Here is a 22,112-nt window from a genome sequence, read left to right as displayed (position 1 = left end):
CCTTCCCGACACCTCCAATTAGCACGGTTGGCTGCGTACATTGTGAAAGAAGTTCAACATACATACATACGTACAAAAACAATTGGGATTTTTTATGTAACCCTAACTGTTTGTTTTAGATTACCCTTTTTTGTATCGGGATCAGTATACGCCTGATGTATTCATAGGAATAGCAGTAGCTCATTTGATCGCGTCTGTTTATTTATTCATTTCAGGTATCTGAACATTTATAAGGAATACAGTGACTTCTTGAACAACAAAGCAGGGCAGGAGATCAGTGCCTTTTTGCAGGAGCGGCATTCCCTGCAGGCCTTTGATAAGGTATCGTTTTGAAGGACTTTGCCAACAAACGCGTTGCTGATTTTTCGCGTGGGGTTTCTGGGAGCGGGAAATGCTTGAGTGAGCGGCAGGTGACATCTTTGAGTTGGTGTTATGGCAGCTCACTCAATTTACAATGGGGAAGGTTGCGCATTCAAATCTTGGTTGAGAGCGAATAAGGACAATGGGCCGAGTGGATTGAGGGTGGTCGGCACTGATTGTCCTATGGGCAGGAGACTGGCTTTCACCATGAGAATGTGGAGTTTCAACAGCTGGGTGAGATGAACGCCACCCGATGCTTGCTTTAAACGTAGAGACCTCGTCCTTATATTTTACTTTTAACGAACATTTTTAAAAGAGGGGAAATGAGTGCTTAATTCCATCCCGCTTGCCGTGGAGCAGAAGCTGGAGGCGTTGCAAGCCGTGCACAGCAAGGTCGCCAGCAAGCCCGTGACGGTGCACCTGGCGCTCGTGTGCCTGCACGCGGAGGAGCTGCACCAGGACCTGGCGGCACGGGTGCGGAGGCAGAGCGAGCGGCTCGTGCTCTTCCAGATGGAGGAGAATCGGCTGATGAACAGCAGGTGCGTGCGTGCACGTGGATGTACATGCCGAGTCATCTCAGTTAACCCATGGCAGTTGGGTCTGTCCCGTGACTGCCTGTCAGCAAACTTTCGACACTTTACTTGGCCTCAAAGTGCCACCTAGCCTGGCACAAGCGCTGTGGTGACATAATCACCACTTAGTGGCGTATGGCAGTTGTTGTTGTTGTACATGGAGAGTGGCAGCGTAGCAGTTCACGTTCTGCGCCATGAACCCAGTGACCCGAGTTTGTTTCCCGTTCACGACCAACAGCAGCGGCGAATATTTGAACTGGGCCTGGGCCTCCCTTAGGTTGACTCAACCTTGAATGAGTACCAGTAGTGGTGTGTAAACATCAGCACCGGGGAAACAAAGATGGCTGAGCATGGTGCTGGCCACCCAACTCCTTGTGTGCCGTGTTTGGCCTTCCTAGGTGCTCGCAAACAGACTTTGTCCCAACAGTCTGTAAAATTCTATACGAGGGATCTTTGTATTTTTGCACTTGTGTGTACATGCGGGGAGCGGTGGAATAGTACAAAATGACATTACGTGATTGATGTTCAAATCAAATCATGAGGTACATTGTGTATTCGTGCCATTCTTATAGTGCAAGGCTATCACAGATGAAGCTGCTGTATTTCACGTAATCATTTCACGGTAGGGGATGTTGTTGACACATGGGTGTACTCAGTTAGGTCATTTGCAAGCAGTTTTAAATTTTACACATTTCAACTGTGACAACAGCACTCGTAGCCTACTTAAAAAAAACGTTTTTATTACGGTAATCGCACAAGCCCAGTACGACACATCGATGGTTTCTGGGGAAGGGGACATAAAAACCGCGAGGGGCGGGTGGACTTTCGGCACTTGACCATGCATAGGTGGGGAGAGGAATGCTCGGTGCTCTACTTTTTTTAAATCATGCCCACCGGGTGGCACACGTTTCGAATTTTATAGTCAAGAAACCCACAAACAGTATTAACCGGGGCAGCCGCTTGCCTCGAACCACAATCCTGTGCAAGCCGGCGGCAAACGCGCCAGCCGCTTGGCTGCGTCACCCCCCCCTCCCCCCTCCCCGGGTGATCACTGAACGCTTGGGCCGCCTTCGCATCGCAGCATCTGCAGGCGCTACGACGAGCTGGCCCAGCGGGCCTGCGGGCAGCCGGGCAGCACGGAGGAGCTGGTGACGCTCACCGAGTTCCTGCGCAAGGACGGCGAGGCCGCCGCGGGGCGCCTGCGCGACGAGGTGCGCGACGCCGTGGAGCGGCTCAGCTTCCTGCTCGACCACGCCGAATTCACACGTGAGCGGTCTCACCCCCCCCCTACCACCCCCGTTGCCAAGGCAGGGTCATGCTGGCGCAGCGTCCAATGTGGATGATGGCACCTCCAATAAGCACGGTTGGCTACGTACGGTGCGGAAAAAAGTTCAATATACATACGTACACAAAAATAAACAATTTTTATTTGACCTGGAAAGGCCGACTTAGCTATATCGCTCTTTTTCAGAAGCGACCTGGCCACAAATGATACCTCAACGAAGTGGCTTATCACTTGGCAGCCACATACTCTCAACGCATGTTTCTACATGTGGAGGGAAAAACCGGAGGACCTGGAGAAAAATTCACACGACCGCGGGGAGAACATGCAAACTCCAAATATATAGGCGTAAGAGTTCGGATCGAACCCACAAACTCCTGTTTACCAGGAGAACTAGTGAACATTTCGCCATACATATACGACTGCCACCCGCACGCATCGGTGAGGGGGTTATCAGCTACTTGTGATGTTCACGGATGGGCCTGTCACGATCTTTTGAATGGGGTTGAAGAACCCTTCTTTATTTCTATCTTGACGCCGGTCTGTAAAAGTAATGCGGAATGTAATCCTTTGCATAGTTCACAATACATTACCTTTCCATCTTTTCTGCTGTGAAGGAGAAAATTGTTTACAGGCATCCCTCGGATTTTATTTTGTATGATGGAATTTGCTTTGCTGTTTCCTATTATTACTTATGCTCATAAATAGTGCCTACCAAGAAATTATTATTTGAATGATCTTATCACTGCCTAAAATATTGAACTTTTGTTAAAAACCCCGTAGCTTTAGCCTAAAGGTGGAACTAACATTATACCGTCGACACGCTGTTTGACCTGATGGTGTTACAATGTAAGTTTGTTAGCTCTGCATTGCAGCTGAATGCCCTTGTGACGGAGCAATGTTGTTGTGATTGCCTCCTCTTGCTTAGCTTTACAAACCTAAACTCCGCGCCCTTGACCCGTGATGCCGTTCTTAAGCCACTCGTGCTGCTTTAACATCGGGCTCAAGAAACACTCTTAAGTGATTTCCTGCTCAAATAAGCTTTGAGCCATCGGTGCTCATCTACTGCTTGCAGCTCTGAGCCAATGTTGAACATTCCTATGGCAGGGTCGAGTTTATCCACGGGACAACCACCGTTGATATCTCCACAGAGTTGTACCTATTGTATAAACCCCAGAGGGATGATGGGCTGAGAGAGGTTTTTCTGCGTTAGATCGCGTAAATAAAAATGTGTCATTAATCCACCATTACCCGATGCAGCCAATTATTGAGGTTTGTCACGTATACAAAAACGTGCCAAGTCGTTACTAGTTCAGCGCACTGGTTGTGTGTTGGAGGGTAAACCCATTACAACATCTACAACCTTACAATTACATGCTTTGAGCTCCAACAATGAGCCAGCAGGCCGGAACATCGGCCTATTGCAAAGCTATACTTGGAAGAGGGGCGGGCGGTGAATTTATGATGACGGAGTTTCGATTGAGGCGTGCTCTCTGCTGCGTGTGACAGTTCCGTCCCATAACACAGGGTTTTTTTGGGCTTAGAACACGTAAATATATACGGTAAGTTTATCGTTAAACCCACCACAACCCAAACAGCCAATTAGTAACAGGGTTTGTCACGTAAACGGAACGTGCCAATTCATTATTAGTACAGCAGTCCGGTGTGTCGGAGAGCAAAGCCACAACGTTTACAATCTGAGTTTGACGTTTCCCCAGTAATTACAACTAGCTTCATCAGGCGACAGCCAGATTTGTGGAGAAATCCTCCTGTTTCGTTCCTCAAATAGAGGGGTAGATGTGATGGGATCGCTTGTGAGCCCTTCTTGAGAGAAGTGGGGGTGGGTTGTGAGGGGGGGATTCATGAATGGATATAAATGACAATGGTTCCTTCCCGTCGTGCAACAGCCGAGGATATCAAACTGAACGGTCAGGTGTTCCACTGGCCCGACCACATCCGCTCCGTGTTCGAGGCGAGCGTCACCCGACTGCAGACGCGACGCGAGCAAGCCGAGGACGAGCTCCGCGCAAAGTAAGAGACAATCCGCTGCCTTGTGTGACGTCAACAACAACAATAATTGAGAATAATTTACAGCCCTTGCGTTTAGTAGTATTTGGCTGCTTTATATGGCCACGTGATAAGCCACTTGGTTGAGCTATCATCTGTGGCCAGGTAGCTTCTGAAAAAGAGCTATATGGCTCAGTGGGCTTTACCTTAATAAAATTAAAAGTTTAGTTTAGTCCGCAATTTCATAACTGGTTCTAAAGTCGAAAAACATACAGTAAATAAAACATCATCACTATACAGGAGTACATTAATTCCGTAAACATAAGATAATTATTATAATGAATGCAATTCAGTTAAAGAATAGCTTAGTAGGCTTTACCTGGTAAAATAAAAAGTTATTTATTATAATTTTAGTGATTTGCTTACCTTTCCATTACGTTGCACTCCTATTGAGTTTTTCTATTGTTTGTTGTTTGTAACTTTCTTACTCGCCCCTATTGGACTTCATAGCTCATCAGATTCCTCCAGTATAAATAAAGATTCTGATTCTGTATAGAGGCCTCATTGCCCTTTGTAAAAATGTGTCGGTTGCGGAGTGAAACGAGCTGGGGGGGGGGGGGGGGGCGCCATTGTAAAATCTCATCTTTGTCCATGCTCCCCCCGCCCCCCCCTACCCACGAAACCTTTCACCGTGTCTCCCGGTAGGGTCCGAGAGTTCGAGAAGAAGCTGCATCTCTACAGCAAGGAGGTTGACGCCTTCAAGAAACGCGAGACCATGAACCTGGAGGAGATGAAGAATAACGTGGAGAAGCTCGGCGAGCTCGCGGCCCACCTGAACGCTGCCGCCGAAGAGCTGGCGGTAATGGCTAGACACGGGAACGCAAAGAAATTGTTTCGTCGGTCATGGCTAGGCACACTGGTAATCCAGCACTGTGGAGGCGAGGGTTTGTTGGATGACCCCACAAATGCTGTGAAACTCCCTTGCTGTGGGCATCGAAGAGGCGCTTATGCCCTGACTCGCCATGAGAATGCGGTACAGCAAATATGTGGACTCCATCCGTTCCGTCTGTATGGGATAGAGTGTTTCCCCCTCGCACGTGTGGGGATTTTTTTTCCAAGTGCTCCGGTTTCCTCCCACATGTAAACACTCATTAATTGTCTGATAACACCTTAATATATAGAGGCCCGCAGAGTTTGGGCAATTATTGGTGCCGGCTCACGTCATGGCTGCCTTCTTGCTTGTGTGTGGTTCCTCGCACTTCTGAGTCATTCTTTCTGTATAAGAGTGAGAAAGTACTCTGCACGTTATAAGTTGAATTTCTTTTTAATAAAGGCTTTTGGGTAAGATCGCATAAGTATAAATGTGTCGCAACCCTCCACCACCCGACACGGCCAATCAGTAAAAAATGTGTCACGTTAACAAAAGGCCAATTCGTTACTTCTTCAGCCCACCGGTGTGTGAAGACAAATTAATCTACAACGTTTAGAATTTGAGTACGACGTTTCGCTGGTAATTGCATCCAGCATCTTCGGGCGATTTGCCAGACTAGTGAAGCCTGCTCCAGGTCTTAAATAGTGCAGGACGACGTCATCATTGAACCCCATCAGGTTTCGAGATCAGAGGCGGAGGTAGGGGGGGTATTGTAATTATATAATAGATTAGTAATCAGTTAATTAGTATGGGATTCCTTTATAACGAATTGTAATGTGTATTGTGTATTACTTAGTAATACGCTTCCAGGCTGCGCTAAGCCTTTAGCTATCAGAGCGGTTAAAATTATTTGTATTTTTCTCAATTTCGATGGATTCAGATAGGTATCAGTGTGTGTTTTCTTTCGGTAAACGCTGCGTGTGATTTTACCATTTAGGCCGCATCAAAGCAAAATATCTAGGAAAGGGAGTGTGTTGTTCACCTCCATTTCCATGGTGAACTGGATGGCCAGGTTTTGTGCATTGAGATGATTTAAAAAATCATTAAGTGTATCTTTACCATGTGGCCAGACAACCAAAGTGTCATCGACATATCTAAACCAAAAATATGGTATTAATGTACTTGAGGCAAGTGCTCTTGTTTCAAAGTTTTTCATGTACAGATTCGCTGTAGCAGGAGATAAAGGAGAGCCCATTGCTGCTCCTTCCTTTTGTTTGAAGAAATCGCCTCTCCATAAGAAATAAGTTATTTAGACAATGGTCAGCTAGTTTTGGAATATCTTCTGGTAAACCTGTCTTCTTTACCAGTGTATCAAGTGATTTAAGTGACTCGTTAACTGGAACCTTAGTGAATAGAGAAATTACATCAAAACTCACCAGAATATCATTAGGGTTAAGTTTAATATCTTGAATCACATTCACAAGATGTTCTGAATTTCTTACAAATTAAGATGTCCTACCGATGTAGGTCTATATTTGTTTAGTTACATATTTTGCTGATTTATATGTGGCAGAGCCTATTGTACTTACTATGGGTCGTAATGGGATACCGATTTTATGAATCTTTGGGAGCCCAATCTTGGTGGCTTTGAGGCCCGTGGCTTAAGTTTGTATTGCTCATTCTTGGGGATTAATGAATTTGCAATGATTGCAGTATCTTCTTGGTTCTTTCGGTACAATCACGTAGAAGGGAAACAATACAATAACAATTAAACATAATAAAATACAATTCTCATAGTGAGAATTGTGTTTTATTATGTTTTATTTTTATTATTGTATTATTTCTCTTCTACGTGAACCAAGAAGATGAATCCCTGCAGTCACGAAAGCTTTAAATCGAAATTTAAAAATGATTGCAGTAGTATTGCATTCTAAAGTATTATTTGGATCTCGTTTAATTTTAATATAGGTATCTTCCTCCAGTAAATCTTGAATTTTATTATCATAATTAATATGTTCGTGACATAATAACAGTAGTTCGGCTTTTATCAGCTGCCAGAATTTGAGTATATTTATTTAATCGAAGCTCTCTTAAGGCTTTTGCTTCGCCAAAGCTAATATTTATTTTTGGTACTTTGCTATTCTCAATTATTTTGGCAACCTCGTGTCTAGTCTTCTCTGCCTCATTATGTGGAAGATGTCTTACCGCTGATTCCACCTCGGCAATTATCTCATCTGCTGGAATCGTGCGTGGGGCAACGGCAAAGTTAAGGCCTTTAGAAGGACGGATATCATGTCGCTGGTTAAATCAGTTTTAGTTAAGTTCATTACAATTTTGTTTTAAAATTGTTCGTTATTATTTGGGACTAGTTTGCTATGTAGTCTGGATAATTTATTAATTTGCTTAGTTTGAGTTAGATTTAAACATTATCAGCCGATTGTTGTGTTATGGTATCAATTATATTCCAATAATGTATGGATACCCTATTGCTGTTATGCAAGTGCTTCAGAGACTCAGAAATTTGAGATAATTCACTCCTGTTGTGCTGTATTCTCTGTAGCAATAATAATTCGCTAGCTTTGTGTAGTATTTGGTTAGCTTTAACAGATTCTAGATTTGAAGCTTTCGTGACTGCAATGATTCATACTCTTAGGTTTTTTCGGTAAAGTCACGTAGGTAAAAAAATAAATAATAAAAATAACTAATAAAATAATAGAAATAATAATGGAAATAAAATAATAAATCGCGACGTTTCAGGCGCAACACAAGCGTCCGTCATCAGGTGGGACAACCACAGCACGAAACAAATGCTGAAGTAGCTTTAACAGACTTTACGTGATGTGTTATTTTAACTGCGTTTGGTATTACCTTTGAATCTCTGCACCTTTGGAGGAATGCCAGTGGATGGCTTCACTATTCTGGCAAATCGCCCAAAGATGCTGGATGTAATTACCAGCGAAACGTCGTACTCAAATTCTAAATGTTGTGGATTCACTTTTCTTCACACACCGGTGGGCTGAAGAAATAACTAATTGGCGTTTTGTTAACGTGACACATTTTTTACTGATTGTCCGTATCGGGTGGTGGAGGGTTGCGACACATTTATACTTACGCGACCTAACCCAAACACCTTTATTATGAATAATAATACTGGTCGCGAAAGCCTACATGTTAAACTTAATTTATTTTAATAGTTTTTTTTGCTTATTGGCCATTGTATAGCCATCATTACTGGTTACATAATGAAAGGGATTTCATACAATTTGCTGAATTTAATTATCATTTCTCCCATGAAGCGTTACCTTTTTATTTGAATCCTTGTGGGATATTTATTGTTAATGATGTGCGCAATGGTTTGCACACTTACGCTATGAACCTTGCAACCCGAGTTTAATTCCTGGCCACGGCTTACATCAGCGGCAAGTGATGTAGCTGCTGCTGAGCGGCGTATATTGACCCTCCAATTGTAAGGTTACAAGTTGAAATCCCATCCTGTGGTCAACACATCCCCATCATCCTGTTATGGTCAATCAAGTGAGTCACACTGCATGCAAGTCATCTGTGGTGGTTCTATTACAGACCAGTCTGCGCAGCAATGAAATCTAATTACTTAATTTGGCTCAGTATAACCACTGCCGAATGGTTAATTTCAGCATGGCATCGCTTGGACTTGAGTGACCCTACCCATTTGGATTGCTAATAACATTTAATTATATTCAACGTGCAATTTAGAAAACGCCCTAACCTTTTCTTCTTTTTTTTACAAACTTCATTACCCAGACAAATGGCATTGAAAATTATCATGCCATTGTGACATTGCCTGCCAATGAGCATCTCTTCAGTCCAATTTACTTATAATGAGGGTCAACCCCGAGTGACTGTTTTGTTAAATACCTCCATGATTGGATTGGTCGACCGAGGAATGGAGCGTGTTGGCAAGTACGGCCACCGAGGAGACGAAGCGATGAAACCAGTTTGTGTATTAGTGCGAAGTTGAACTTCTTTCGCACCGTATATAGCCAGCCATGCTAACCGGAGGTGCGGGTGTTACAGTGAGGGAAAAAAGTATTTGATCCCCTGCTGATTTTGTACGTTTGCCCACTGACAAAGAAATGATCAGTCTATAATTTTAATGGTAGGTTTATTTGAACAGTGAGAGACAGAATAACAACAACAAAATCCAGAAAAAACGCATGTCAAAAATGTTATAAATTGATTTGCATTTTAATGAGGGAAATAAGTATTTGACCCCTCTGAAAAACATGACTTGGTACTTGGTGGCAAAACCCTTGTTGGCAATCACAGAGGTCAGACGTTTCTTGAAGTTGGCCACCAGGTTTGCACACATCTCAGGAGGGATTTTGTCCCATTCCTATTTGCAGTTCTCCAAGTCATTAAGGTTTCGAGGCTGACGTTTGGCAACTCGAACCTTCAGCTCCCTCCACAGATTTTCCATGGGATTAAGGTCTGCAGACTGGCTAGGCCACTCCAGGACCTTAATGTGCTTCTTCTTGAGCCACTCCTTTGTTGCCTTGGCCGTGTGTTTTGGGTCATTGTCATGCTGGAATACCCATCCACGACCCATTTTCAATGCCCTGGCTGAGGGAAGGAGGTTCTCACCCAAGATTTGATGGTACATGGCACCGTCCATTGTCCCTTTGATGCAGTGAAGTTGTCCTGTCCCCTTAGCAGAAAAACACCCCCAAAGCATAATGTTTCCACCTCCATGTTTTACGGTGGGGATGGTGTTCTTGGGGTCATAGGCAGCATTCCTCCTCCTCCAAACACGGCGAGTTGAGTTGATGCCAAAGAGCTCCATTTTGGTCTCATCTGACCACAACACTTTACCCAGTTGTCCTCTGAATCATTCAGATGTTCATTGGCAAACCTCAGACGGGCATGTATATGTGCTTTCTTGAGCAGGGGGACCTTGCGGGCGCTGCAGGATTTCAGTCCTTCACGGCGTAGTGTGTTACCAACTGTTTTCTTGGTGACTATGGTCCCAGCTGCCTTGAGATCATTGACAAGATCCTCCTGTATAGTTTTGGGCTGATTCCTAACCGTTCTCATGATCATTGCAACTCCACGATGTGAGATCTTGCATGGAGCCCCAAGCCGAGGGAGATTGACAGTTCTTTTGTGTTTCTTCCATTTGCGAATAATCGCACCAACTGTTGTCACCTTCTCACCAAGCTGCTTGGCGATGGTCTTGTAGCCCATTCGAGCCTTGTGTTGGTCGACAATATTGTCCCTGACATCCTTGGAGAGCTCTTTGGTCTTGGCCATGGTGGAGAGTTTGGAATCTGATTGATTGATTTCTTCTGTGAACAGGTGTCTTTTATACAGGCAATACGCTGAGTTTAGGAGCACTCCCTTTAAGAGTGTGCTCCTAATCTCAGCTCGTTACCTGTATAAAAGACACCTGGGAGCCAGAAATCTTTTTGATTGAGAGGGGATCAAATACTTATTTCCCTCATTAGAATGCAAATCAATTTATAACATTTTTGACATGCGTTTTTCTGGATTTTGTTGTTGTTATTCTGTCTCTCACTTTTCAAATAAACCTACCATTAAAATTATAGACTGATCATTTCTTTGTCAGTGGGCAAACGTACAAAATCAGCAGGGGATCAAATACTTTTTTCCCTCACTGTATATGTGGATTATTATATCTCAGGATTGTGAACGGTGGTGGCACCTTGAGGAGGCCTTCATCCAGCAGTGGGTTGACCATGGCCGACGATGATGCTGAATATGTGTCCTCGTGGCTTGGTTTCAGCGTAATGAGGGCTCACCATGTGTATGTATGTTGAACTTATTTCGCACCGTACATAGCCAACCGTGCTAATCGGAGCTGCAGGTGCTCTAGGTGGATTAGACATGGGCAGGACATGTCACTCGAATGGATAATATAGAAAATGGACAAGACTGGTGACATAATGGATGGCCAAAGGAGAGAGGGCATCCAAGTGGTTGGATGTCCACTCTGTAGAGATGGAGCCATGAGATCGGTTCATGTGCAGGAGGAAGGAAGAGTGTGGAATCGCAGGACCATGAGAGGTGGTGGCACCTTGGGGAGGCCTTCATCCAGCAGTGGATTGACCATGGCCGACGATGATGATGATGATGCTGAGTACGTGTATTTGTTTGCTTGGTTACAGCATAATGAGGGCTCACTGTGTGCTCTGCTCCTCAGGCCATTAACAAGGAAGAGGAGCTGCTGGAGTGGGAGGCAAGTCAGTTCCCCATTCTTCAGGCCACCATGGCGAACAAGCAGCCCTATGATCAGCTCTGGACCACCGCCCTCAACTTCCACCTCAAGTCTGACGTCTGGATGCATGGTAACGATGTACAGGTTGTACCTCGCGTTCGTCGTTTCTCTCCCACGCTGTGGGAGCTTGTTCCCAGCTCCTTCATTTCTATGATGGGCGACACGTGGTTACAGCAACACAAACACACATCTAAACTAACTAAACAATTCTATTTTACCAGGTAAAGCCCACTGAGCTATTAGCTCTTTTTCAGAGGCAGCCTGGCCACACATGATAGCTTATGGAAGTGGCTTATATCATGTGAGTGGGAATTTATAGTAGCAGCCCAGTAATCCGAACACATGTTTATAAATGTGGAGGATCTGGAGAAAAACCTACGTGACCACGGGGGGAGCGAGAGCACGCAAACTCCAAACATACGGGCGCCAGGGTAGCGACAGAACCCACGACCTCCTGCTCACCAGGTGAGGGAGACAACATGTCACCAACGCGGCTCCCACGGAGGGTTGTAAAGCACGACCGGCGAAAATCTATGCAGTTCAAAGGTCTACACTTGAGACTTATATCACAGGCTCTTGAACATCGACACGAGAGTGCAGGATCTTTGATGACACTGGCGCACATCATAATGGTGCGGTTACGGTGTCTGAGCCGCAAAAACCTTGCACGTCTTCACCCCAATTATGGCCTGTCAATAACCGCTAAGCCTCTCAGCCGCCCGTAAAATTGAAGCCGTTGCTCCCGCTGAACTCGGCAGGGTCCTTCCAGGGCTTGAATGCGGAGGAGCTTGTCGACGAGGTGGGCACCATGTGGAGGAACATGTACAAGCTCACCAAGACCTTTGCGGACCTGCCGGGCCCTCGGCGCATCGCCGACGCCGTCAAGTCTCGCATAGACAAGTTCAAGCCTCACCTGCCCATCCTGAGCACCATCTGCAACCCGGGCATGAAGGATCGCCACTGGGACCAGGTCAGGGCAGCAGTATTCACGGGACGAGTTGGCTCGTAGATGGCGATGGGGGTCGACAGTGTCGTGCGCGTTGGGTAACGCTGCGTCCGGCGACTTCCATTCCGTACGAGCTACGACCGCGCCAGTTTCTACCGCTTTGAACCGGCCCGCACAATGACGCCCATTGCGGGGAGCCTCGTGCGGCAACACCAGTCACTTAGCTGTGTGACAAAGGGTGGTTGCCCGCCAAAGGTGTCTGAAAGTTCTGTTCGGCCCTCGGTAAGGAGAAGGCTCCCTACCCCTGCTTTTGTACGTTTAAAGTGCTAGCGAGCATCATCATTATTTTAACTGCTCTTTGTATTTATTTAGTAGTTTTATTTTGGGGTTGGTTTGGTGGGTGGGAGCTTGCTCGGTTTAATTTGGGGTTTTTTCCTCAGAACAGCATCGTATGACCTCCGGGTGAAAGGCGCTTTTGACGTGTAAATTATTATTACGTTAAATTATGGCAAACTTTTGTGTTTGGTGTTAACATGGGAGTACGTCACGGTTCCAATTTGCGACATTTGAAGAAAATGTTTCGACAAATGGACTCAATAGGAATCTATAGAGCAATAATTTTCCCCCTTCCACGAAAACTTGGCAGAACCTTCCTGAAAGAGAGTCATGGGATGCAGTGAGGTGTTCTCTAGTAAAACAAGCAAAATATTTAGAGCTATCTGATTACATCAATCTGTTTGTCTGCCTATCTGTGCTGGTGTTTGTCACATGTCATTTCAGGCTACTAAGCATAATCCAGCCTTTCACCTGCATCTCCTTTAGAACATTCGCTGGATTATGAGAAAGTCACTTCTGGCTTGACTCATTCTTGTATAAATGTATCCAATCATTATTATTATTTTCCATAAATGTAGTCTATCTATCCATGCAGCTTATATATATGTCCCCAGAGTGTTTTATTTTTTTATTTTGTTGCCTACGTTATTTTGGATAAATAAGACCTTCGGCTGTTGTTGATAATGTAATTTACCGTTGTTCTTTTTCCCGTGACAGATCAGCGAACTGGTGGGATACGACCTGAAGCCCGGAGAGGACACCTCCCTTGCCAACATGTTGGAATACGGACTATCCAAATACATCGACAAGTAAACCCCACAAAACGCTCACTCGTAGTACAACAACAGCAACGACTGCCATTCGCCACTACGTGGCGGCGACATATAACGACACAGTTCTTGTACCTGGCTAGGTGCACTTTGAAGCCATGTGAAGCCTTGAAGGCTTGCTGGCGAGAGGTCAAAGGACAGATGTAGAGGCCATCGCTTCCCTTGCAAATGTTGAAATTGTTAATCAAGGTGATATTTCACGCCTCAAATTGCCTCTATAAGAATGCGTTTTGCTTCGTTTATATATATGGTGTATACAGTCAGTTCACGTGACGTCTGCAGCATCTAGAGGTCGCTACATTCACCACAATCTAAAAATGCAAAGTCAATTTCTGCTTTAAATAGTTACCCTGAATTTGTGACAATTCATCGAATTGCCACGGGGGGAGAATCGTTGCACCCTTATATAAGCTTGACCTCACGGCCGCCCTTGTTTTAAACTACGGGGATATTAACCGTAAGAATACGTGCCGTCTGCTTCAGAGTGGACGTTAAAGATGCTGCGACGAGAGCCAAACTTTCACCCCTTCCCACCACCCAGGAGCATTTAGTTGGTGCTTCGGTCTGCAAAATTTCTGTACCCACCCCCCTTTCCCCTTTTATTATGGTTTGTGCCATGTACTGGGTTTTTTGTCAACGTATATCTAAAAAAAAATACATTACAAACAAAAAGATTCTGCGACGTCACTCGCAAGCGTACGACATTGTGTCGGAATCATGGTGCAAATTTGGGAAATTAGAAACATTGCCCGCACATTGCTTAATTGTATGTATGTTGAACTTCTTTCACGCTGTACATGGCCAACCATGCTAATAATTTGAATATACTCAGCAATCATCACCCCAACTGCAAAAAAGTCATGAGACTCAATGAAGCTTTCCTGGGTAAACAAGTGTCATAATTGTCATAATTTACATCTGCGTTTAATGAGACACTGGGTAGTGTTCATATTCATTGTCAGCTGCGGCCTACATGGCTTTTGTTGTGGTCATATTTATCGTGCATGGACTGTGTCTCCCTATTTATCAACTCTTCAGTCATTTCCTGAAAGTGGCAAAATGCACATCGGATTAAGAGTCAGACAAGGAAGACAAACTTACACCCACGTGATTTATACATCCAGAAGATGTTTTTCCATAATTTGGGTTCGAAAAATAAAGGCATTGACATGAAAATGTAGAACGTGGGAAATTGCCGATGAATGCAGCCATGAAATTGGTAGGTGGCAGACATCCGACCGAGGGACATCGTTTAGACCGATCGTTGCTGCTGAGCAGATGACCAGGACCTGAAGAACAAGGAGATGAAGAGGCCTTTACAACAACCGATGAACCAGGATATTGCCATGGAGCCAATATTTCTGGGTTGTCCTCTGGCAGGACGTGTTCTCTGAGATTCACCATGCAATATTAATAACAAAATACATCAATAAGCGACTTCTACTTCTGTGATATTAGTTTTTGTATTTTTATATCGCATGCAAATATTTGTTTTGTTATTCTCTGTAGGATGGAGGAGATTGGCGCGGCAGCCAGCAAGGAGTATTCCCTGGAGAAGGCACTGGCCAAGATGAAGTCAGAATGGCAAGAAACGAGCTTCAGTTTCACGAGCTACAGGGACACGGTGAGCACCACACAGTTCATTCACGCGCTCGTTCTCCACTTGACCGCATGGCTCACCTCCGTCCGGAGCTAATATTACCTGATGACGGACGCTTGTGTTGTGCCCGAAACGTCGTGATTTAATATATTTTATTTTATACCTGCGTGACTTTACCGAAAGAACCAAAGAGTATGGATCCCTGCAGTCACGAAAACTTCAAATCTAGATTAATATTACCTGTCGGTGATGAACAGTGCTTTTTCATTTGGTGGAACATGCAGCAACTGGCACTCTGAAGGGATGGCTCACTCACACGCTTTCACTTGATGCATGCTTACCAACAGAGTGATTGAGTTTGCATTGATGCACATACCCCCCTCTCGCTATATGCCTTGTGTCTTTTCTTAAAGATGTTGGCGATCATGCCCTTTTATTTAGCTCTGGTCATGATGTTTTCTCAAGAACGCTGCATTAGATACACCCAGTTGCATCCAATTATTCAAATTGCTAAAACACGACCTTTGTTAACGATATATTATAGTTTTTTTGCACTATGCATATATTTAATAACTCTTGATAACTCTGATGTCACGATGACATAATGTCAGAAAACATTAAGATTAAAGTACTGGATGTATAAGACGGAAGAAAATTGACGAGAACATATTAAGCATAAACTTTTCCTTGCTCAGTTGAGAATTTGGCAGTGATCATCTTCATGGCTCTAAACCAGTGGCAGAAATTCTACGTTCCCATAAGTGGGGGACCAGTCTGTCCGTATAGCCAAAACATTTTAATTTCCACAAAGTGTTCGGGAGAAAAATGATGTTGCAATGACAGTAGGCGAAACGGCCTACTGGTGATGTTCGTTGATTGTTTTTTTTTACACGGGCAGTCTGCACTTACTCTCGTATTATTAGGAAGCCACTGGAGCTATGCACTTTTAAATCTAGATTGAAAACTAATTTCTTTAGAACTGCTTTTTGTGTTTAGTTTGTTGTCCTTCCCCTGTACCTCCGATTACCACGGTTGGTTACGTACGGTGCAAAAGAAGTTCAACATACATACATACGTTTTGTTGAAATGATAAATTGTTGAGATATACATATTTGGGGATATGTACGTTGTGTTGCGTCTTCTTACAGGGGCTGAGCATTCTGTCGGCTGTGGATGATATTCAAGTGCTCATGGACGATCATATCATCAAGACACAGACCATGCGAGGGTCCCCCTTCATAAAAGCCATCGAGACGGAGTGTAAGGTACGCGTGCCGCCGACTTGGCCTCGGCTTAAAAATTTGAGTGAAAAGTACGGGGATGTTCCGAATGTTTGATTCGCCTGTGAATTTTGGCTCCTTTTCGGGTATTTATGTTCAACCGAATCAAGGCCGTGTAAAGAAAACTTAAGCGGAATATTTTGAACACTGTGGAATGCTATAGTCACGTGGCAGCAGCAGCTCTCTCCATGAGCACAGTGTACGGGAGGGAAGCCGAAAGAGATGAGACAGAGACGGACAGAAAGAGACGAAGAAAGAGACAATGACGGACACACAGAGACAGGAAAATAGAGAAAGAAAAAAGGGCGATGGAGATAGAGGGAAATGGAGAGACACACTGAGGAGGGGATAGAAATAGATAGTGACAAAGACAATGAGACAAAGAGAGAGCAGATAGACCCACAAAGGGAGAGGCAGAGGGATAAAGAAAGACAGAGAGAACAAGACAGAGACAGACAAGGAGACAGAGACACGCAGAAAGACGGACGGTGTCATTCCCGCATATCCATCGGGTTTGTCCGCTTTCCTGCTACCTATCAAAAATATTCAGGAGAAGCAATTGCCCACACTTCCTAAACTGGAACATTTTGAAAGATTCTGGAGCCTCAGTGAGGCTTGCCTTGGGAAAATATCTCAGTTCATATTGTTGTCGTCATATTTCCAACCATGAAATCTAGTGGCAGTGCGCACGTGTCGGTGGCAGTTTGATTAAACCGTGCCTCGCATTGCATGCCGATCTGAACAGCATTGGGAGGAGAAGCTGGTGCTCATGCAGAGCATCCTGGACAACTGGCTCAAGTGCCAGGCCACGTGGCTCTACCTGGAGCCCATCTTCAGCTCCGAGGACATCATCGCTCAGATGCCAGAAGAGGGACGGAAATTTGGCATCGTCGACGCCAACTGGCGGGACATCATGACTGGCGCCGTGAGACTTTCCCCTGGGACGTCGGTCTTGTATTGTTAACAGTAATAATATAATTTCATTTCGTAGAGCCTCATTCATGCAAATGCATCCCATAACGCCACACATCAATTAGCCTGTCCCTCACACTGATGATACAAAAACATAACCCCACTACTTAGCAAATCCAAAATGAAGAAAATGTATATGTAAATAGCGAGAAAAAAATACACCTAACAATAAAATGATCATCACAGAGAAAATAAATTAAAATTTAAGAAATACTTATTGTATTGTATTAACTCTAGTCCTTTACAGCAAGCAGAGTGGTGTAGTCATAGACCCGAGGCTGGGAATGAAAACAACAAGAAGAGACATTTTTTCCCGAATTCAGTAAAAAAAACAATATGTCAAAAGCCTCAATGCACTTGGTGAATACGAGAGACGGTGGGTCCTTAATAAATGACGTCAAGAAGCAGCAGTCCTTAAAGAGCCGCACGCTCCCGAGCCGCAGGTTGAGTTGCATGGCCACTGCATGGTCACTCACCACTGCTCAAACGAGTACTGAGGTGGTGCTCATCTTTTGTGTTATACAGCCCTGGGTCAGTGGTGACATTTTCTCATTCCTACAGTGCAGTGTTTTTCACTAATTTTTAGAGGTGGTGCCACTTTCGCCGATAAGACATCATTAATAAGGGCCGCCACACATTTTAAACCATTGGGGTTTGATGGCGCGATGGGGTGTTTTCACATTTGTGTATTGTCGGGGGCTGCACAAAAAGCCACCAGGGGCCGCCAGTGGCCCGCGGGCCTTGCAATGAAGAACACTGCTATAGTGGGCGTGAGTCCATGTATATGTGAAGGAGTTGCAGACGAAGCAGGTGCTGGAAGGTGTCGTTTATCAAAGCCAAAAAACACACCATGTGCACATGGGGAGCTTGTTTCAGAGGACTACCCGAGATACCCATCCCTGGGCCTTTCAAACTCTTTTTCCCGACCTTCTCGAATGTTCCAGGACTCTCATCCCATATTTCCACAAAGTGCCACGACCCCTGATGCACGGTTCTCAAACCAAACTCTATCATTATTAATGGGGCGTGTTTCTCCATTTCGAATTGGCTGTCCAATCAGGTTCAAACGCCTCGTTTCTTAGCCAATCAGGCAAGCGCTCGTCGAGTAGCCAATCAGCTCAGACCAAGTATATATGTACCTCCGATTAGCACGATTGGCTACGTACGGTGCAGAAGAAGTTCAACATATATGCATGCGTTCAGTGCGACATTATTGTGACCCACAGTTGAAGGACACTGGCGTCCTTGTGGCTACCAGTCAACCCAGGATGCTCGAACGCCTCCAGGAGTCCAACGTTCTGCTGGAGGACATCCAGAAGGGCCTCAACAGCTACCTGGAGAAGAAACGCCTCTTCTTCCCAAGGTAAACGTAGTAAATAATGTGGGTTGGTCGGGTAGTTCAGTGGTCACAGCGAAGAGCTGGCACCATTGAGAACTTGGGTTTGAATCGAGGCTAATCAACTTATGATGAAACCAATTTCTCAACTGCAACGATGTAATGTTCTCAGTGGAGTCACCAATAACTACATGAACAATATATTTTGGTCTTTTTCGCTTAATTTTGCAACTTCCAGCTGTGAGACTTTTAAATTGCTGTTTGATTACCATGCGATGAACATGCCTTGCAGGCTGTTCAGAGTTGCCCCCCCCCCGTGCAAATATCACTTGACAAATTAACGTTGCAAGTTCTGAATTTGAAGCACTTTCTAAGCCATCGATGAGTCACTGTGTAGTTGTGTGAGAAGAAACATCGTGTCTTGTGCAAACTTTCTCCTGAAGCCCTCTCATGGCAAGCAGACCGCGACATTGGCATTTGGCTCCTGAACATATTGCCATGTGCTAGAGTAGAATTGTCTCTTGCATGCAACGTCGACAGTGGTGCAGTGTTGTCAACTCTTGTGACGCGCCATCTGTGCAACGCTCATCTAGGTTCTTCTTCTTGTCCAACGATGAGCTTCTTGAGATCTTGTCCGAGACAAAGGACCCCATGCGAGTGCAGCCACACCTCAAGAAGTGCTTTGAGGGCATCGCGAAGCTGGAGTTCACCGAAGACATGGAGATCACGGGCATGATCAGCTCCGAACGCGAGACCGTGCCCTTCAACAAGAAGATATATCCGGCCAAAGCTAAGGTTTGCAGTCCTTCTGCCCGCATTTTTTTACTTAACACTTTCGTGACTGCAGGAATTCATATTCTTTGGTTCTTTCGGTAAAGTAACGTAGAAATAAAATAAAATTAAAATGAAAGCAAAAATCCCACGATGTTCTCGATCGCAACGCAAGCGGTCTTCATCAGGGGGAGAGAAGAAAATAAAATAAAAGAATGTGGAGAGCTTAATCAAAGAGGACCCGGAGAATAATCCACATGACCAAAGGGAGAATATGCAAACTACAAATAGACAATTTTTCGATGTAAAGCTTTCGTGACTGCAGGGATTCATCTTCTTGGTTCTTTCGGTAAAGTCACGTAGAAGGGAAATAATAAAATAATAAAAATTTAACATAATAAAATAATTCTCACGACGTTTCGGCCAGGTCTGTTGGAAAGACAGCGGCTGAAGTCTTTCCGACAGACCTGTTCTTCACCTGAGGACGGCTGCTTGCGTTGTGGCCAAAACGTCGTGAAAATTATTTAATTATGTTTTTTTATTATTATTTTATTATTTCCCTTCTACGTGACTTTACTGAAAGAACCAAGAATACAAGTAGACAGGCGTCAGTGTCGGAATCGAACACATGACCTCCTAAGTTTGGTATTTTATGCTGTGATAATCTGGGGGTGAACTACCCAAGCTGATTTTTTGTGCGGGGAACTTACTGTTTAACTTTAGTTTTTACCTTGAATCATGTTTTCATTCCTCAAGTGATTGAGTTGTGTTTTTGTTCTGATTGCTTTGTGCTATTGCTGTTCTTGTGCATAGTTTTGTTTATTACTACTTTTGTCATGTTGGTGACCCAGGTCACTCTTGTTAATGGGTCTCCTCCTGGTCCCTTTGGGTTTCTTAGCTGGTGGAAAAAATACACATGGACTTGTCTCGGTGGCTGCATTGGTTGCCACTGTCACCCATGTCGCTCTCTGATTTTGGACGTGACAGGGGATGGTGGAAAAGTGGCTGCTCCAGGTAGAAACCATCATGCTGAGCAGCATCAGGAGCGTCATCAAGGAGGCTGTGAATGCCTACAATCAGGTTCGACATGATGCATCGCTCCGTTACACTTCATGATTAATTTATGGTCCTTAGGTTACATTCTGTCGAGATCAAATCAAATCAGAGTGCATTTGGCGTTGGCGCCATTATTATAGCGAAAGGCCGTTTTACGTAACAGGCACAGACCGCAGTTTGTTTCTCAGTCAGGGGTGATGTTGCTATGAGTAATTCCAATTGATTATTTTGTGGGTACATTTTCAAATGTGGACTATGGTGCCGACACACAATGGCCTACTCTTTTGGAATGGCGTAATGCGATCTTTAACGTCCACTGTGAATCATCCGGTGTGTATGTTATGGCTAATACGCGCACGGTATTAAGCAGAGCTGCATTCCCGATCTGACCCATGGACCTCTGCATCAATAACGCGCTACCGCTGGGCCACATCACTGCCCAATATCTATGTGATTTTTCAGCGCAATAAAATTGGCTGCATGCATTTGAATTCGTTGTCACTTGCCAGTGGTTGTGCATGCATGTGTCGAGTTCGTTGGGGGGGGGGGGGGTGGCGCACGTGGTTGAGATTGAGCGTGGGGGTCACGAATAGGACAAGGGACCACATCCCATAGAAATAATGAGCGAGGGGAGCTGGCAAGGGAGGTGGGCAAAGGGAGTATAGGGATTGGGGGAAAAATCCATTGTTTGCTCAAGAGGAGAGGGTATACATGGGAAGGGCAGACAAAACAGTGAATGGGGAGGGAGGGGGGGATTGGGGGGTGGGGGCCTAGAAGAAGAGGCTGGTTATGAACAATCGTGTCCGTGCCCTACAAGTGTTACTGTTGCTGGAACGATAAAGTTCCCCCTTAGGGCCACTCATGTATGGATGTGCTTCCTCGGTCGTTTGGAGGTATTACACCGAAATAATAAAGGGAGGTGAGGCTTTTTATGCATACTTTAATTAGGTAACTGGCAAAGCAATTGAGAAAATGGAACAAAAGCTGAAAAGTGCTCAAGCAAGTATGGAGAGGTGTACACTTAGCATTACGCTTAGCATATGTGCGATAAAAAAAGTGACACGTGGATCAGGGAACAAGCACAAATCCTTGACATTGAATTGACAATGAAGGATAGTAAATGGGCTTGGGTAGGATGCGATTGCTAGATGGGATGATGGCCGATGGATGAGATTGGTAACGGAGTGGCGGCCACATGAGAGAAAGGCATCCCTCACCCTGGACTGTGAGGGATGGCGACGGAGTGGGAAGCCTTCATCCAGCAGTGAATAGACAATGGCTGATGGTGACGCACCCCTGTAAACCAGCACTGTGTAGGTGAGGGTTAGTGGATCGCACACAGATGTTGCGAGACTTCCTTCCCATGGGCGCCGAAGAGGAGCCATTCCCTGGCTCGCTAGAAGGCGGTACATTACAAATGTGGTCTTCTCTCTGTACGGGATAGAGTGTTTCCCCCTCGCTTGCATGGTTTTCTCTGGGTGCTCCGGTTTCCTCCTCCATGTAAATGCTTATTCATTGCTTGATAACATTTTTATGAACAGAGGACCGCAGAACTTTGGCAATTGTTGGCGTGGGCTCACCGCGTGGCGGCCTTCCTGCTTGGCTGTGGTTGCCCGTGCTTC

General features: G+C 45.0%; 1 protein-coding gene across 1 annotated transcript in view; it reads left to right on the top strand.

The window, feature by feature from the left end:
- The window catches only part of DNAH3 (dynein axonemal heavy chain 3), a 122,131-nt gene that overhangs the window by 20,059 nt on the left and 79,960 nt on the right, over nucleotides 1-22,112 (top strand). The window contains exons 13-26 of the mRNA XM_061556151.1: nucleotides 216-321; nucleotides 721-899; nucleotides 2,014-2,198; nucleotides 4,122-4,245; nucleotides 4,927-5,080; nucleotides 11,289-11,433; nucleotides 12,122-12,333; nucleotides 13,363-13,454; nucleotides 14,985-15,099; nucleotides 16,224-16,340; nucleotides 17,101-17,280; nucleotides 18,554-18,690; nucleotides 19,257-19,458; nucleotides 20,422-20,514. Coding sequence (XP_061412135.1) covers nucleotides 216-321; nucleotides 721-899; nucleotides 2,014-2,198; nucleotides 4,122-4,245; nucleotides 4,927-5,080; nucleotides 11,289-11,433; nucleotides 12,122-12,333; nucleotides 13,363-13,454; nucleotides 14,985-15,099; nucleotides 16,224-16,340; nucleotides 17,101-17,280; nucleotides 18,554-18,690; nucleotides 19,257-19,458; nucleotides 20,422-20,514 — 2,041 coding nt within the window. The remainder of the gene's footprint in view (nucleotides 1-215; nucleotides 322-720; nucleotides 900-2,013; nucleotides 2,199-4,121; nucleotides 4,246-4,926; nucleotides 5,081-11,288; nucleotides 11,434-12,121; nucleotides 12,334-13,362; nucleotides 13,455-14,984; nucleotides 15,100-16,223; nucleotides 16,341-17,100; nucleotides 17,281-18,553; nucleotides 18,691-19,256; nucleotides 19,459-20,421; nucleotides 20,515-22,112) is intronic.

Source organism: Lethenteron reissneri, chromosome 3, assembly GCF_015708825.2.
Source record: "Lethenteron reissneri isolate LAM-NWPU_2019-01 chromosome 3, ASM1570882v1, whole genome shotgun sequence".
In the NCBI taxonomy this organism is placed as follows: Eukaryota; Metazoa; Chordata; class Hyperoartia; order Petromyzontiformes; family Petromyzontidae; genus Lethenteron; species Lethenteron reissneri.
This window is presented reverse-complemented; position numbering and strand designations above follow the sequence as displayed.